Source organism: Mustela putorius, unplaced genomic scaffold (genome assembly GCF_011764305.1).
Source record: "Mustela putorius furo isolate JIRA1106 unplaced genomic scaffold, ASM1176430v1.1 tig00004035_pilon_pilon_pilon, whole genome shotgun sequence".
Taxonomy (NCBI): domain Eukaryota; kingdom Metazoa; phylum Chordata; class Mammalia; order Carnivora; family Mustelidae; genus Mustela; species Mustela putorius.
This window is the reverse complement of record NW_025422171.1, coordinates 1,545,148-1,564,519: the sequence shown is the minus strand read 5'-3', so window position 1 is coordinate 1,564,519 and position 19,372 is coordinate 1,545,148. Positions and strand designations below refer to the sequence as shown.

Here is a 19,372-nt window from a genome sequence, read left to right as displayed (position 1 = left end):
GCTCACTCATGATTCACAGACATGTGGTTTACATTTATCTAAAAACCCAAAGAATGATCTCCTTTTATAAATGATTTAGAAGAATTACTGAGTAAATACCCTAATTTAAGAACATAAGAAGTATGAAATTCAAACAGGAACCCATTTGCAAAGGAACCCAGTTTTCTGTTTACACATATATCAGCATGGATCTATATATACATATATGGTTATACCCCAAGATGTTAATTCATTTATTTGCAATTTTAAAAAGGAAATGAAGCCATCCTAATTACTATATGTGGTAACAAATATACAGCTTCATTAGATGCATTACAAAAGATGTAGGAGTTTCAATGAGTCATCTGACCATAACTCCATTTCTCACATAAATTCTTTTTGGTTATGGTACAATAGTTTTGGAGAACTTGAGGATTTTTAGAAACATACATCATTATAACAGAAAGACCTATATACAAAGTAGCTAAGAAAATCCTTTATAATACCCTAGTATTTGCAAATACAGTAAATTCTTTCATGCCTTAGCAAGTCAAGATATCACTATGTTCCATAAAGCTGCCCTTAATATTCTTGAAACATTAACATTTTTCCAAAACTACTACAACAACCAATTATAGTCAAACGTAGCCATCAAATTACAAACCTCCTGTATTCCAAGGCAAAGATAATAGATGCTGTCAGGTGCATAACTCTCTCCATTTGGCCGTCGGATCTCATTGACAAAATGGGCCAACCCATAGTTAAGCTCAGCTGTGGTGTGGGAGAGCAGATCCTCTTTTAACTTTACTGATTTAGCTAAAAAGAGAGGAAAAAATTAGTAATTATTATTTACTCTTAAGATTAAGAAACTTTCTGAAATTAATTTATACTGTATAAGAACTATATAAGAATATAGGAATTTATACTATATAAGAACTATATACTATATAAATACTTTAAAGTAAAATAAAAGCTACTCAAATGTACTTAACATATTGTAAGCTACATTCATTTTTTTAAAAGTAAAGGTAGTTATAACAAAAATCTTGAATTGAAATACAATGTAGAAGAAACAAAATCAGAACACTTACGAGATTTTAGCTCATCTAATACCAGAAGATCTTCATCAAGTTGCCTAGTTTTGACCCAGTGTTTCCATGCATTTACACCATATGTATATTTGAAAGGGAAGGTGCATTCTGAATTGTCAGAACTATCATCATGAGACTGGTATCCTGATACAGCTTTTCTTTTGGCTCCCTATTAGTAAAACACCACTGTAAAATCTTTTTGTAAAAAAAACCTGTTATTATTTCATGACTTTATGTAGGCCATCTCTCAACAAATGCAAATCAAGAGAAATATATTTATAGGCTTAGAACTGATTGGTATTCCAGAATCTGAGAATAGTTACTTGAAATATACCTCCAGGAATGCCATATTTCTACATAAACCATCTTGTATAACAAAACCATTTTAACTTCTGCTGTGAGAGTCACTGATAAGGAAATAATTAAATCTAAGACACAATTAGTAAATAATCTGAAAAGGATTCTAAATATTAATGTAAGGAGAAATTGAACTTTCCAGTAATTCCAATAATGGAGAATGACCACTCAAGCTCCTTATGCTGTCATGATGGCATTATTTACTGCATAAAAGTTTTAAATTTTGATGTGGTACACCTAATTCACCTATTTTTTCCTGCTACTTCTTGTACTTTTGGTGTCGTATCGAAGAACTATGCCTAACCCAAGGTAAAATGATTTGGGCGTATGTTTTAAGAGTTTCGTAATTTTAGTTCTAACATTTAGGTCTATTACCCATTTTGAGTTAATTTTTTTATGGGACCAAACAGGAAACCAACTTCATCCTACTGCAAATACTCACTCCTTTTTCAGTTTTTTCTTTCTTTGTGGGGAAATTTGTGAAAGTCGTATTTTTTCTTTTGATCCTGCTTTAGGTTGCAAATAATAGCAGAAAAAAACAGATCACTAGAAAATAGCCTTACTTCTTGTCAAGAATTGAGTTTACTTTCTCAGCAACAATGTCAACCTTTGTCAGGATAAAATTATAAAGGAAAATTAAATGGCAAAAACAGTCTTCTGTAAAGTTACAAGTAAATCTGAGACTTTTTTATTACTTAGAAATGAAGTAATAAAGACTAACTCTTAAAGCCTTTTTAAATCTAGGGGGGAAAAGTCTTTCCATAGCCTCAGGCACAACTGTGGATCACTATATCCTTGCTCCACCCCTAAAGAGCTAACACTACATGGGGCACCTGGGTGGTTCAGTGGGTTAAAGCCTCTGCCCCAGGGTCTGGGGGATTAAGTCCCGCATCGGGCTCTCTGTTCAGGAGGGAGCCTGCTTCCCCATCTCTCGGTCTCTGCCTGCCTCTCTGGCTACTTGTGATCTCTCTCTCTGTCAAAAAAATAAATAAAATCTTTAAAAAATTAAGGAAAAAAGAGCTAACACTATAGAGACAGTAGTTAATGCAAAAATACTATTAATTCATACCTTTTTTTTAGATCGAGGTCTAGGCTGTTCCTCATATTCTTCTCCAAAAACAGGTGGTAATAAAAATTCATTTTCCATATCAAGCTCTTCAGCAGCTGGCAATCAAATGAGAAGAATTTTTATTTACAAATATAACAGCACAGGTTTATAATACATAAACACAGCCAACAAAGAACTAATCACAGAATATAAACAAGTACCTATATATGGAGATAACCTATGCTGCAGGGAGGGTGAAAAGAAAAGGTCTATGAGTTCTGATTAACCCTATTTAGACCCCTAAAGAAAAGATACGTATAATGAATAACATGAAATTTTCGTGGAAATGTATAAAATCAGAAAAACTATTGCAACCTGAAATTCAATTTTAAGATCTAAATGGTCTCAGTACAAATCTGTTTCAACATATCAAATCTTTTCTCAAAATAAAATGCTTTACGTTCTACTGGGTGTGCTTATTAGCCATCAATACATTAAGAAAATAATGAAAACTAGAACGTTTCTTTTATAACAAAAGACCTGCAAATAATTTTTTCCTTTGAAGATGAACTGAATTTTTTAAAAAGTCTTATGAAAAATACTATCAGCATTTTATTTAATTTTTTAACAAAGAAACAACCACTTCTTTATCCCTTTCTCTATCTACAAAGTTTTCTATAATAAATTACTTTGAGAAAGTATCTTTTTAGGCTCTAAGAAATTCTCTTTAAGTCACTTCAATTCAATCCCATGCCTTATTTCAGAAATTAACTGTTGAGTTTTGAGTTAAAAAAAAAAAAAGATAAATATAAGCAGTAAAGGCAAGAACATTAACATTAAAGGATTAATAATCATAACTAAATTCCATAACTGTAGTTCACACTTAAAGAATAAAATAGCATTTTGAGTACCTCTGGGGAAATCTATTTCGATATCCAAATCTGGTTCGTATGGTACATCAGGCATATTAGACTGTGTCTCTGGGTCAGAGTTCTTCAAGAGATCAGAACCAATTATGTCTGTTTCAATAATTACACCTGTAATCAATTCACAGTATCATTAGAAATCAAAATAGAAGAACCTTAACAGTACCTATATTTAATCTGGCAAAGGATGTCATTTATGTAAACATAAAACAAGAATATATTAATATGTCACAAAAAGAAAAGGTATAGGGGCGCCTGGGTGGCTCAGTGGGTTAAAGCCTCTGCCTTCGGCTCAGGTCATGATCTCAGGGTCCTGAGATCGAGCCCCGCATCTGGCTCTCTGCTCAGCAGGGAGTCTGCTTCCCCCCTCCTCTCTCTCTGCCTGCCTCTCTGCCTACTTGTGATCTCTATCTGTCAAATAAATAAATAAAATCTTTAAAAAAAAAAAAAAAAAAAGAAAAGGTATATAGCCATTTTGAAATGTGAACACTTGTAAATTTTATAATTGTTAAATAATCATGAAGACAAAGAAACTTAATCCTTTAGGTTTCTGACTCTCCTTTTTCAAAAGTTAATAGGCATGCTTTGATAGTAAACCAACTCTGGAAGGTAGAGTATTTCTAAAAGCAATCTCTTGTCAAAAATAAACTAATGAGGGTGGATTTTCAATACTCTTTGAATTGTGACCTAGGTTTTCTATATCATTCAATTACAACTGCTTTCTAATGTTTTGATCAGTTGTTTTCAAACATTTTTATATGGTAATACACGGTAAAATACGCATTTTATCCATTTCAAGGTGGTGATAGGCTACAGAAAGAAAGACAGACACAGACACGGGAAACAAAAGTTTCACAAAACAGTATCCTTTTGATGAGATTCACCTAACATTTCCCATTTCACTTCATTAAATAACAAATAAAACCACTGGTTGCAATCCACTACATTAATTTGTAACAAATGCCTCCACAAACACTGTCACATTATGAAATACATAAAATTTGTTATGTCTCTGTTATCCTCTAGGGTAATAGGAACTAGGCAGCTCATGGTTGAAAAAGGACCCTACGTGTGACCTGAGGAGTGAGGGTAAGAATAAATACTCTTAAGAGAATCATCTACAACTTACCTACGCTATGCCATTTGGCAAACATGCCTTAACAGAAGATAGGATAAATCGCAGTAGATAATGCAAATTATTAAGTATAACCAACAAAACAAAACAAGGGCTAACCATTACAAAATAAGAGTTCGGATCATTATTAACAATAATAAGTTATTTTTGTGTCTGAGCTAGTACATTAAAACAGGAATTACTGAGTTGATCTTATAAGTCAAATCCTGTCACAATTAAAATCGGAAACATACAAATCATACAAATTCCTGCTTAAAACTGGGCATGGCATTAAAAGAGCATGTGGCTAGAGAGAGTACTGATCTCTTAATACAAAAACACATTTTCGTTGCAATGCTTGCCCCCCTAACAACAACTCCCATATCAAGTTGAAACATAATGATATGTCCTGGCAACATACTATAATAATTGTAACACTTACTGAAAACCAATGATACACTTAATGACAGAGAGAAATATACTGCAACTCACTGTTGATGTTGGCAGCTTCTGTTTTCCCCTCATCTTCAGTCATCATATCTGTCATTGTAAGCAACTCTGTATCAAGAGGATCTGAAGAAACTTTGCTTTTTAGCTCCTCAGCCACTGCAGGGATCTTCTCACTGCTACCCAATGAGGCAGGCAGAAAAACAGGAACCGGCACCTATTAACCAAAGTATTTACTGTTAGGTTTACTCAACATTAGAAAATAATTTTCCAGGGGTGTCTGGCTGGTACAGTCAGTGGAGTGTGGGACTCTTGATATTTGAATTTTAAGTTGGCGCATCATGTTGGGTGTGGAGACCTCTCAAAAATAAAATCTTAAAAAAGGTGGGGTCGGCAGGAGAGAGGGTACTGCCTGGGTGGCGCAGTGGGTTAAACATCTGCCTCAGCTCAGGCCATGGTCCCAGGGTCCTGGAATCCAGCCCCATATCAGGCTTTCTGCTCAGCAAGGAGCCTTCTTCTCCCTCTCCTTCTGCCTTTCTCCCCCTCCCTCCTGCTCTTCCTTGCGCTCTCTCCCATAACTAACTAACTAACTAACTAACTAAATGTATGTATGTATGTATGTATGTATATATGTAATTTGCCAGATTAAAAATTATTCTGACACATGATCTTCTTTATAATAATACTCTGGATAAAAGCTTTGGAAAAAACACATACCAAAACTAAGTTGTCAACTGTAACAAAGAAAGTCCAGAAAATAAGCAACTACTTTTTGAAATAAAAATTAAAGAAAAATAATTTTTGAGATACCTCTGTCCCCCAGGGGACTATGATAGTCAAGCCCTGGCACAGTGTCTTTACTGCAAGTGATTTAGGACAAAATAATGTAATGATAATTCATATGAAATTCTATTCCATGTTTCAGTTTTTTTAACCTTACAACTTCACCAATATTTTTCTCTAAAATGAACTCAAACATAAAACACTATATATATGCATAAAGCAGACACAGACATTTGCCGAACTTCACCTTTAAAGATGAACATACACTTGTTAAACACAAAGCAAACATCGACAGATTCAACCAAACCCTAAGTTAACTGGTGAAGGCAAAGACTCAAACCCTGTTCTACTACTTCACTAAGGTAGGAATTACAACATTCTTCTCCCACCTACTGCCTGATAAACTCCCAAAATGGGAAAAAAATAAATAAATAAAGTTAAAATCCAACTTACAGGAACAGGAACTGTAGTAGGAACAGGAATATTCTGACTGTACATGTGCATAGGTACTGGGATATACACAGGCACAGGGATAGGCACTGGAACATATTCCGTCTTCCAATTATCATCTGAAAATACAAAATGTGTTTACGGAGCAATGTTAAGTAACACACATAATTACTCAATGTTCAAACAATTTGGTAACAAAAGAATTTAAGTGCCTCGTTTCCTTTTTAAGAGAAATTTCTGGTTTTCACAAAATCAGGTAGGGTAAAAACAAAACTAAATACAGTAACTGTTTAAATGAAGAGAGAAAAACAGAATTTAGGCCTTTTTCTTAATACAAAGAAAATGTCCCTTAGAAACATTATGCAGATCCAGACAGCCTATCATTTTCCACTCATATTCCCTGTAAAAAGATTTACCTAATCAAACAATTAGAATACATTTAAATCTCATAAAAACATATAATTGAATGATACCATCTCATTCTGACAAGGAAACAGAATAGTTAACACAACAGGTCACATTTACAGAGATGATTTTTCAGAGATTACTGTAACTTGAGGGAATCTCAGCCCCAAGGAAATTTTGGATAAAGTGCTTTTTCATTTATGACATAATATATACTCTGAGCCTTTAACAGAGATTGATTTTCATTAATTATATTAAATAATATGCTGTATTCTCAAGGTAATGTCTAAACTTAGATAAGCAAAATCAACAGAAAATGACTAAGTGACTAAACAGATACATTCCATAGCCTATTTGAGAAAAGCATGCGTTTTCAATAAGAGAGGTGTAAGTATAGGGAAGCATGTAACTTAATTTTTTCCTAAAATTACCTGTCTGACAAGATTTGGTCTGCATATGAGGTTTACAGTAAGTAGCTTTTGTCATTGTTAAAGGTTTGCAAAGAACGGCTTTGTTCTTCATTTCTTTGTTAGGTGTTGGAGAGGGGGGTGGTGCTGAACCCTACAGAGGAAACAAAAAGAAACATTTTATTTTTGCCTCTAATTTTTATTACATCCTGGTGTTAATGAATATCTGGTTTCTAGGTCATGTGGAGCGAACACACAAAAGTTTAAGACTATAAACAAATTATGTTATTATCATTATGTTTACTGTAGTCTTAACCTGAAAGGATCAAAGTGAATCTGTCCTAACTACTGACAAAGCAGGAGAAATCATTCATTCTATAGAACTGTGTGACCTTCAGTAGATATTTTTTTTTTAAATAAGACAATTTTCACTTTTAGGTAAAAAATACAGTATTAGCCTATTTTTTTAAAATAATTAGGTGCTTTAAATTTATTTAAGAAAGACAAAGTTCTTAGTTATGGCCAACATACCAGTTCCCTCTATTGGATAAAAACACCTTATATATGTTACTAAATTTTAAAAGATTAAAAAAAAAAAGATAAAAAGAATTACAATAAATACTATCAAACTTCAAACTATTTTTTATATCCCAGCAACTGCAATTTCAGAAACCTGTCCTAGATCATAGTCTCTAAGATGTTTTCACCACATACACTGCAGCATTATTTGCAGTTGAGAACACCGACCACTCCCCCACCTCCAGGGCAACACACAATCAATCTAAAATAAGCTAAAGATCTATCTATAAGGGACTAAACATAGGGGTTTCTCTGTACCACCTATTGATACTGGAAAAAAGGTACAGAATATAGAATATTTGGGGTACTTAATGTCTAGACAGTCACCATGAACAATTCAGTGAATACAGAACCATTACTCCCAAAGGAAATAAAAGGTTAGGTTCCTACAAGCCTTGGGTCACAACACTTTCATCAACACATCAATACATAACAGTATTTCTGTTCCAACACTCGATTTCATATATATTTGTCACAAATAATTATGCTCCGTGTTTGTAACACATGATTACAGCATTTTTGTGTACCACAGTGTACTAGATTATTAACTCTTTCACTCAGATGTGTACAGATACAGTACACACACACTATATGGTACAAATACTCAGTCCCGTTAACACATACTGTATATTGTACACTAATGTAAATAAAGTTCTGGGGACAAAACAGAGTAAACATTGTACATTTTATAAAATATTAACATCTTACTCTTAGTGGACATGAAGGATGTACAATGGGGCAGTGCACTGTGTGGTTAAACCTCTCAACCTTTGGCGTGCCCATAAAAACCAAGGGAAAGGTTGATGGCAATTATTCTGCAGAATAGGAAGAAGTCAGTGACTTAGTAAGAGAAGAAGAGGGGGACACGGTAACATCTGGCAGTTTCTACCTCAAGAGTTTGGCTTTTATGATTTGTTGAATAGGTCAGTGCTTTTGCCTCCCAAACTGGCTTCAAAAAAATAAGTCAGCCTTGTCTGCTTGGTTTTTCACCTCTAATGTTTTAAGCGTCTTTATAAAAGAGGTAACCATAGTAGTACTCAAATTGGAGGCTTTGTTCAAGCATAGAATCATATCCTTCCATGCCACTGACAATTCTTCCCAAGGCAGAATTCCTTTTCAATATTTTGAATATTGGAATATTCCATTCCAGTATTCTGATTATTTTGGCCATTGTTAGAGGAGTCTTGGACTGACTTTCATCACTGAATCTGATACCTTCTTTGGCCCTCTAGCCAAATCGATGGGCTCTACTGCCTTCTCTACCAAACTTCCTCCACATCTTCCTACACAGTCCCAAAACCTTCTTCACTTACTTGGTGTAATATACATTACGTTTTTTATACTTTTTTTTTTTTAATTTTCTGTGACACCTTCAAAAAACTTCGAAATTTTTCATACAGCCTGGTCAAACATTTTCCCAACAATTATTCAGGGTAGCCTGCTTGATGCTGTCCTAAATAATGTTACAGATGATGACTAACTTCCAATAATCTCTCAGGGTGTGGTTTTTGTTGCTGTTGTTGATGCTGAGAGCCTCAAACTCTTTCTCGTGAAGTAGGTCTTAAAAGCTTTAATTATGCCCTGATTGAGGGGTTGGATGAGAGAGAGAGTTTTGGGGGGCATAAAGAGAACTACACTGAGACAGGCGTTTTTGAATTATTCAAGGCAATGGAAATTACCCAGTAATAAAAACTTCAAATGCAAGGTTTTCATGGCGGAGACAATGTTCAACTTCTAGGATAAAGCAACTGGAAAACCAATCACAGAATATTTTAGATACCATTCATGCTTTTTTGTTCTACCTCCAGTAGACTAGCATACACTTCAGTTTTTTTCCTGGAGTTTTCATGGATTTGGGGCTCTATGCCCAGGCAGGGTCCAAAGAAGTTATCCTTGGCACTGGCACACAATAGCAAGGTTGCATGGTTTCTAAAGGATTTAAAGTCAGGGGCTTTGGAGACCACTTGTATTCTACACATTCATTTGCCACTGATCTTGTGAAAGCAAGCCAGTCCCATCAGCACTGAAAACCTTCTTGACTGTGTATCTTTTTTACCTGTGTTAACACTTAGCTGGTATTCTTCCAAAGCATCCTGGTCCTGATCAGCAGAACCCACCTCGTATCCAAGTTTATTATTTTTCATACCATTTTGCTTGAAATGTGTGAGCTAGCCAGCAGAAGGCAAGAAAAGTTTAACATTTTCCTGATACACATTGTATATAAGCTGAAAACTTCATAAAGAGGCGTTCCTTTTTTTTTTTTTTAAGTCCTAAGTCCATGAATCCATAAATATAATCACTCTTCCTTATTTTCCATAGCTTCACCATGTACTACAGAATTTACTTCAGTACTCAGGAGTTGCCTCATCTGCAGACTGGTTAATTTCTTACTTCTTTTTTAAGTGTATCATATTGTTGATTCACAAACATTAAACTCACTGCCAACTGAATGAAGCTTACCTAATAGGCATTATTTCCTCCATAAGACACAGAGCAGCCTTCCTGTGTTTAGGAACATTAGATAGGGCTTTTTAATACTATGCATTAACAGTGGATTTTTAAAAGCAAAATCACCCAAAAAAAAAAAAAAAGGACAAAATATGCAAAAGGTGGTACTAATTGACTATGAAAAGGACACCTGCTTATAGGATGAGGTGAGACAAAAAGGGAAAGCCTTGCCTTGTTCCACCTCAACAAGAAGATGCGCTATGCCTCAGGAGACTCACGTTTTTCACCACCCTGTACATGTCTGCAAATTTCTTTGAAAGTGCCATGGGTATTGATTTAGGGGTTACAATTTTAGAGAATAGGTAAAAATTTCCAAATATGAAGGATGACCAACTGTACTTAAGGCACTTACTGTTTAATAAATTTACCTGTGCATATTTAAAGGTGTGGAAATTTTTTAAGACTGTTTCAGGTAGATATCTCATTTGTATATTATTTGTATAATGTATATGGCAAAGGGGCCGGTACTATTCTAGATTCATCAGGATTTCAAACTACATTATTAATCAGCTAAGTAAAAGAGCTATGAACAAGGAGCTGGAGAACTTAGTCCTAAAACTGTGTAAAATCGGTCAAGTTTAACATCGGGCAAGTGACTCAGTCACTTCTGTCTCAATTTCCTCAACTGTAAAATGGGAAGAATAATTTAACAAATCGGTATTGAGTATCTACTATATACTAAGACTAGGTAAGCTTGGTCCAAGATGGAAAATACCCTAGAATCCCCACATATGAACAAGGGGTCTAAAATCATATATATCGTAGATTACTCGATGTCTATCATTTAGAAACATTACATCATGTCAATTAAACTACCCCACCTGGTGAATACCTACACTTGATAACACTTTCTACTTTTTTGCTTGTCAACAAGCAAGATCTCCTTCTATTTATAAAGAATACTGAAGGAGGGCCCAAAATAAAATTATAATGACAAAAGCTACCATCTGTTCAGTACTTGCTTCATGCCAGAGACTATATGCTACAATGTGTACCCCTCAAAATTCATGTTGAAATCTAATACTCAATGTGATGGTATCTGAAGGTGTGGCCAATACATGGAGATTATATCATGAGAGGAGAGGCCTCATAAATGGGATTAATGCCCTCAAAAAAGAAATCTTAGAGATGCTCACCCCTTTCCACCATGTGAAGACAGTGAAAAGATGACTATTTATAAACCTGGAAGCAGGCCCTCACCAGACACTGTTAACTGCTTGCAACTTGATTTTAGACTTCCTAGCCTCAGAACTGTGAGAAATAATTTGTTTGTAAGCCACCTCAACTATGGTATTGCTATAGCAGCTCAAATGGACTAAGACATTACATGAAGCACCAAATTTACATAACTTATGAAATGAGTTATTTAATTCTCCTAACACTACAAGAGGTAAGGGTAAGCCTTTTAATCACTCCTACTTTACAGATGAGAAAACTAAGGCTCAGAAGTTACACAACCCAGGGGCGCCTGGGTGGCTCAGTTGGTTAGGCAACTGCCTTCGGCTCAGGTCATGATCCCAGAGTCCTGGGATGGAGTCCCGCTTGGGGATCCCAGCTCCTTGGGGAGTCTGCTTCTCCCTCCAACCTCTCCCCTCTCATGCTCTCTCTCAAATAAATAAAATGTTAAAAAAAAAAAAAAAAAAGAAGAAGTTACACAACCCGGGAAAGATGATAAAGCTAAAAGTCCTAAGGTCAGGATTCAAGTAAATTCACCTAACACCAAGGCCTATATTCTAAACTACTATACATACTGCCTGTATGAGGTCTGGAACATAGCAGTTACTATGCATTTAATACTTACTATGTGATAACACTGAAACAGGCACTATCTTCATCCCATTTTAAAAACAAGAAATTCACACAAAGAACTTGTGTAAAGGGACTTGTCCAAAATTATACAGCTAAGCTTTTATAGGCTGGGAATTTAAAAATTTCAAAAGCTTACAAGGAAAAGATGGGAGAGGGCTTTTATAAGACAAAAGGCAATAACTGCAGTGGCACACTGACTTACCCCTCCCCTAGTCATACAATGTGGTTCCAAGTTGCTATGTGAGGAAAAAAGATTTGATATTATACTGACAGAATGTGGGCCTTGGTCAAAAGCTTACATATTTGAAACAAGGTTGTAAGTTGCCTTACAGCTACACAAAGTTGACAAAATATGGAGTGACCATCTTTATATTCTTCAGTCACGGGCAAGTGTCTGGTATTAAAATGAGATGAATTCAGCTGAATACTTTAAAGTATTTCTGAATTATCCGATTTTAAATACATTTCCATAAGGGGGGGTAAGACATATAGGGGGAGAAAGCAAAGGAGAATGCACTCTTACTTACCTAGGATTCTTAACTATTAACATCAAAAATAAAAACTGAAAAGAATAATGTAGATCACCAATTGTTCATCTATGTCAATGATTCTAAATAGTGGTTACATATTAAAATCATCTGAAGAACTTTCCAAAAACACAGAATTTCTGAGTTGGAGCCTAGGCATTGGAAATTTCTGAAAACTCCCCAGATGATTCAAATGTGTAGCCAGACCTAAGAACCACTGATTTATTCTTTCTTACCAGGATAAAAACTAGTTCAGAGACTTAATATAATGCCAAGAAATGACTCCTATAAAGCTTCCTTGGTAAGGATGCCAGAAATACCAGTATTCCAACACTGTTGATTATTGTTACTTGACCTACAAGAGGACAGGCTCACTGTGCCTCAAAATGTACCAAAACATTCGTTGCTGCTTCTCTTTACTCATTACAGATAAAGGGACACTTTCAACCTATAAAAATTCTTCAAATGCTAACATAAAAGCAGAATGTGATGTATTACACCAGAGACTAAAGAAAAAAACCCACAGGACACGTTATAGAATTATTACTCATATTTAAAAACTTGTAAATCCTGGCCCCCAACACAGACCTTCAGATACCTATTTGAGAAACATAAACTCAAAGCCATTAATAATCTGGCCCAGCCTATCCTTTTACCTCATTTTCCATGATTCCACCAAAGGTGCTCAAGTTTGGCCCTTCTGAATAGTTATGCATGCCGTTAGCACATTCCTTCTACTTTTCATCAGTGTCTATCTGCCAACCTTCTACTCAACTGTTCTGAAGCTTTTTCACAGTCACCAGGAACAGATACAATGGGCCCCATGTGGCTTGTATCTCTATTCCTCCCCCCCCACCCCACCGACTCATGCTCATGCTCAATCTCTCTCTCAAATGAATAAATTAAAAAATCTTAAAAAAAAAAAATAAGGTGATAGGAACTTCAATTCAAATAAAATATGTCTATCTCCTATTCACCTTTATATTCCTTAGCATATATCAAACTATCTGTTTTAATACTAGATAATTCACCTAAATACTTCAACTGTCCCAATGGAGGAAAGTAAAAATCTTTTATTATGATCAAACTGGATGGTTAATTTATGCCCACATTACAAAAATCAATCTAACACTTTACTTAAGCAATACTTACTGTCATTTTGGTTCGGGACGTCTGACAACCCTGATCTAAAAACAAACAAATTTAAAATAAGACAAGTATCACTTTCTTCAGAATGTTCTAAATCTGTATTTCTCATTAAATAGTACTGATTTTTTAAAACAGTTAATGAAGAAAACATTGTAAGCTCTTTTAAGTAAAGATTATCAAATTTGAGAGCTAAAATACAAAGCTAAATAAGTGGAACTCTTTTCCCATTTTGTCCTCAGAAAATACTCATTTTGGGGGGTCAATACTATGTTCTTATGCTTAACTCTTAATTAAGTCACAACTCCTAAAAGGTTTTCACTGTTACTCCCAACTACTCCCGGCACATACCATTTACTAAAATGCTCTTCATTTAAAATTGCCCTTTTTTTCAACAAGCACTAAATTTTTAAAAGAGAATAAAAAAAAAAATCCATCTACAGAAACATCATATATGGGGCACTTCCACCCAAACTATGGAAGTTGCCTTTAAACTATATCCAAAATCAACTATTCACTATCATGAATAAAATTCAGATCTAAGAAACTAAACACTACTATACAGGTTTTTCAAGTTATTACCTAAATTATTACATACCATAATGTAAGTTTTCAGGTCCTTTCTGAGTTGTCATGTTGGGCTCATTTTGCTGACAATAGAAACGGAGTAAGCAGTGTTGATCACAGAAATGTTTCATTTCTCCACGCCACTGCACTCTCTCTTTAAGTGTTCCTTGAGATTTACAACAGTCACACCTTGCAGCCTTAATAAAAAAAGGAAGTCATCAGACATTTCAAATTAGAAAATTTAAAAGTCAGACATGTACTTTAAAAGATTTCTTAAAGTTTATCAGTGATTGTGCCAAACATGATAAAAGTTTCTGACAAAAATAATAAAATCATAAACATAAAGTAAAAATCCACAATAAAAGTGAAAAAAAAATGCAGCAATTTAGTAATTGTCAAAATCCCTTTCTATACTTACCAGCAGTTAAAGACCAGCATTACAAAGATGGGATAACCAAAAAAAGTGAACACTGGTAGACCAAACTGGTACAATACAATTTAATATTTTTAAATAATTTTGAGAACCCTGATATACTGGTAGAAGTTTCCTACAATCAGATTACACTGAAAATCTCTAATTAATAAACAGATTTCCTGTGTTCAACTGATAGCTAAAGATAAATCAATTTAAAGAAGTTGTATAAGACCAGGGGCGCATGGGTGGCTCAGTGGGTTAAGCCTCTGCCTTAGGCTCAGGTCAAGATCCCAGGGCCCTGGGACAGAGCCCCACATCGGGGCTCTCTGCTCGGCAGGGAGTCTGCTTCCCCCAGCGCCCCCCCCCCAGGCCCTGCTCTTTCTCTCTCCCTGCCTCTCTGCCTACTTGTGATCTCTGTCAAATAAATAAATAAAATCTTAAAAGAAAAAAAAAAGAAGTAGTTGTTTAAGACCAGAAAATTTTTGAAGCAAGGTCTTACGAGAAAATCATGGAAGCTGAAGTATTTTCAACAGTTTAATAAATTTAAAGAGCTTTATTGAATATGTAGATTTAACTATTAACAAGAACTTAAAGTTCAAGTATTAAAATACTCAAGTCTTCAATTAATTAAAAAAGTTGTATTTTAAGTCAACCATCAGCCCCAACATGTAAAATTCATACGTAAAACAGTAAACTTTATGATGGTGAATCCATAATAATGCAGGGACAGATTTTCATTTTTTAGTGAACCCATGTCCCCTCGATTTTACCCATTTTCACTATTTCTTAACAATCTGATCAATGTGTGGACCAAATCATATTAACGATTAATTCCAAATACAGTTCTTTCAATAATTAAGTGTTTGATCCAGTTAGAGAAGAAATAAGTTACTGTATTTTTTAAATTACTCTTCATTTAACAACTTAGAAGTTTTGATAAAGCAATACATATTGAATTCCTAATAATCATGTAGCCTTTCCTCATTACCTAAATAATCTATAGTTCTATACTGTAGGTTTTGAATTCTCTCACTTTATTTCTCAATAGGAGTTCTATGAATAAATACTATGTTAAAATCCCTAGTCAGGAATATTAACAAATGATTGTGTTGATAAACAGGTCTTATATAACAAACATACCCCAAGGTTAGAACACAGGCTCTTTTTTTTCTCCGGTCAGGTATTTCTCCTGCTGAATAAATGTTAAATGAATGAAGATTTGTAATATAGATTATGACTATTAAGTGATGCCAATATCACATCTCTTGTCCAAAAACTGTGAGCTCAAATTTTATACTGCTGGTAATATTATGTGGTAACTTCAGTAACATTAGCACTTATTATCAACTAGGTCGTATTTTACTCAATAATGAAAAAGGTTCTGGTCACCACCCAAAAAGTGTTCTTTAAAATAACCTTCAGGTATTCAAAGTTTCAATGTTTGGTTCCCTTTTTATACTCTATACTCAAAGACAAAGCACAAAGGAAGAAATCAAAAGCTTAACATTCTAATTATTGAGTCTAAACAGTATAAGAATGTAGTAAAAGTGAAGTTGTAGCCCAGTTACCTCTCATTCATTGAGAACCTGAAAAATAAAAGCCCAGCATGTTATATCTACTCTCTGTAATCCTACCATAATACTGGAAACAAAGTGACTTGTCTAAGGTCAAACATTGAAAATGCAGAGACAGGATTGCAAGGAGACAATCCAAAAAAACCCTGGGCTTTATTTAGTTTATCAAGTTATAAAGACAAAGGAAAGCCAAATGAGTTAATATAAATAACCAGAGAATAAAAATCCCAGTAGAAGTAAAATGCTGCAAGAAGGTTCTCAATGTAACATCTAAAACCAAAATCAATTTGTATAAAATGTATTCAAATCACTACATATACTATTCTAATTCTTAAAATACTTCCATTTACACAGTAATTTAGAAGGCCAAAGACATGAGGCCAAGTACATTCTACTCAAAGAATCTGAACAATGAAATCACTTCATTATTTTATAATTATTTTGTAGTAACAATATTTGTTTTCTTCCAGAAGGTTCAAAACAAATATACATGATTTCTCTGTACCCAAGGAGCAAAAGTAATAACCAATTAGCAAATGTATTTATGTAAATATGTATGTATTTTTTTCAAATGGAAGGTTGTAACAGTACTCAATACTAACTCCAAGTTCAATGCCATAATCAACGTTTTAAAAGTTGTAAACCTCTTTTCCATTTGGTTTTTTCTTTTATAGCAACTCATGCAAATTCTGGGTAAAGTGTTTGGAATTGAGCTTAAAATACAATGGCTAATTGGAAAACATCATTAAAAATGACCATGATTCCTTACCAAAATCACTTCCACCCAACCACAGGAGAGAACTCTTAGAAAAGCTTAACATTTCTACAGCATAACAACCAAAGCACAGGGTGCCTGGGTGGCTCCGTCAAATGAGCATTCGGCTCAGGTGATCTCATGCGTCAGAGTCCCCAGATGGACTCTGGTTGGGGCAGAGTCTCCTAGAGATTCTCTCCCTCTCTGCTCCAACCTCCCCACCCTAACCACCCCAAGTAGAAAATACACACTCTCTTGCTCACTCTAAATAAATCTTCTTTAAAAAAAAAAAAAAACTGATATATGCCTGAAGTTGCTGGTTTAAAAGCTACCACACACTTCATCATCTACTTAGTGGTCTTCTTATCACTATGAAAAACCAGGGACTGTCTGTTATTGGAAGGGTGGGGTGGAGTAGATAGCAGTCACCAGTTCAAAAACCCTAAATAATATGCAGGTACTAAATTCTTAATTCAAAACTCCTGATGCAGCATCTCAGCTAATACAGGAAATCTCTCCTTCAATAATTTATAATAGATCATTCAGCCTATAGTGATGTAGTTCCTTATTATTTGGAAGTTTCAAGTTCCCACTTTTGGTTGATAAATATACTATATCCTTTAACCTGCCCATCTACTTGTCTCCCATTTCACCAATCAGACCTAATTGTGAGGAGGGGAATCCATGAATATGAATGAAACAGGATTTTACAGTCATTTAAAAATTAATTATTTATAACTTCCTACTATCTAAGTATAGTTATTCACTTAAGAAAAATGCACTGAAAAGATTAGGCAAAGCATTCAACTGACAGGAATTCTTCAGTTACCCAAAAAGCACATTTAAAGCAAGAATAATAGACATTCCTTTTCTAAAATTATTTCAGAAACAAAGAATTTTTTTAAATCACTATTTCTAGCAATTTTTTCACAAAAAAAGAGAAAACTTAAAAATCCAGTATTTTTTATTCAGCTATCCTTTAACGACTAAGATTTACTAAAACTTAAGTATTAATTTGATTAAGCCCCACAAATCATACTTTCATACTATTATAGGGCATTTACATTAAAGAATGCTGCCTGCCATTCACTACTGGTTTGTAGAGCAAATCAAAACCCATGTTAAAAAACTATAATTTGGGATGCCTGGGTGGCTCAGTTGGTTAAGCGGCTGCCTTCAGCTCAGGTCATGATCCCAGCATCCTGGGTTCGAGTCACATCGGGCTCCTTGCTCAGCAGGGAGCCTGCTTTTCCCCCTGACTCTGCCTGCGACTCTGTCAGCCTGTGCTCACTCTCTCTGACAAATAAATAAATAAAATCTTTAAAAACAAAAAAAAAACTATAATTTGAAGTAATAACATTCAAGAAAAGATTATTAGTTCTATGAAGAATTACTATGAAGTGTTCTGGAGAAACAGGTCTTTTGAATTAACTTCACATTATCAAATGCCTAGCTATTATTTCATCATAATACTAACCCCTTTTCCTCCTAAATTTTCAAACTTACAGAGATCAAAAGAACTATCCTCCCACATGGTATCACATTATGCCTGGAAACATTTATTTTGAGGAATAGTAAAATCTACTTCTTTCTGAAGAACAATTTGGGAGAAGAAAAAATACATTAACTTTATTCTCAACATTTTTCTGGTTGCATTTATTTCAACAGATTTCGTATTCCAATTTAGAAGAGACAGTATTTAATAAACCTCTATTTAAATCCAAACACAAACCATTACACAAACCAAAAAACAGAGATCATTCAAAAACATCTTGTCAAGTAAAAGAAATAAAAGCTAAAAATGTTGAAGTACAATTATAAATATTTAAATTTAATTTAAATAAATAAAAATGTAAAGTTATTTATACTGCGGTTAGTCTCTGAAATTGAGGCACAAAGATACGAGTGTAGAAAAAAACAATGTATGTGCTCCTCTGGTTAGGAAGCAAAAGCTCATGACTAATGGTGAAATTAACAACTGGCTACCTATTGTTATTCAAGTTTCCCTGATGAGGCACTGTTTTAAAAGAATTATTTTTCTGGGAGGCCTGGGTGGTTCAGACAGTTAAGCGACTGCCTTCGCTCAGATCATGATCTGAGCATTCTAGGATCACTCCCACATCTGGCTCCTTACTCAGCGGGTAGCCTGCTTCTCCCTCTGCCTGCCACTCCCCTGATTCCCCGGGGGCATTCAATCGCCCGCCCAGCCTGCCTGTCCACCACGAGCACTCGCTCTCTCTCTCCCATACAAATAAGTAAACAAATAAATCTTAAAAAAAAAAAAAAAAAAGTCGTGTGCTGGCAAACATTTCAGTGGAACAGAATAGAAAGCCCAGAAAGAGACCTACACATCTCTGACAAAGGAGCAGAAGCACACAAAACAAAGACAGACTGGGTGCTGGGACAAATGGACATCCACATGCAAAAAAAAGAGAGAGAGAGAGAGAGAAAAGAAAAAGAATTTAGACAAAGGCTTTACACCCTTA

At 34.7% G+C, this 19,372-nt stretch overlaps 1 protein-coding gene across 3 annotated transcripts in view; it reads right to left on the bottom strand.

Moving 5' to 3' along the window:
- The window catches only part of ZMYM2 (zinc finger MYM-type containing 2), a 114,863-nt gene that overhangs the window by 21,821 nt on the left and 73,670 nt on the right, over window positions 1-19,372 (bottom strand). For all 3 annotated transcript variants that reach the window (XM_045072427.1, XM_045072425.1, XM_045072426.1), the window contains 9 exons: window positions 14,175-14,340; window positions 13,583-13,617; window positions 7,032-7,161; window positions 6,199-6,314; window positions 5,008-5,179; window positions 3,387-3,512; window positions 2,497-2,591; window positions 1,071-1,239; window positions 644-795 (listed from right to left, as the gene is read on the bottom strand). In XM_045072427.1, coding sequence (XP_044928362.1) covers window positions 644-795; window positions 1,071-1,239; window positions 2,497-2,591; window positions 3,387-3,512; window positions 5,008-5,179; window positions 6,199-6,314; window positions 7,032-7,161; window positions 13,583-13,617; window positions 14,175-14,340 — 1,161 coding nt within the window. The remainder of the gene's footprint in view (window positions 1-643; window positions 796-1,070; window positions 1,240-2,496; window positions 2,592-3,386; window positions 3,513-5,007; window positions 5,180-6,198; window positions 6,315-7,031; window positions 7,162-13,582; window positions 13,618-14,174; window positions 14,341-19,372) is intronic.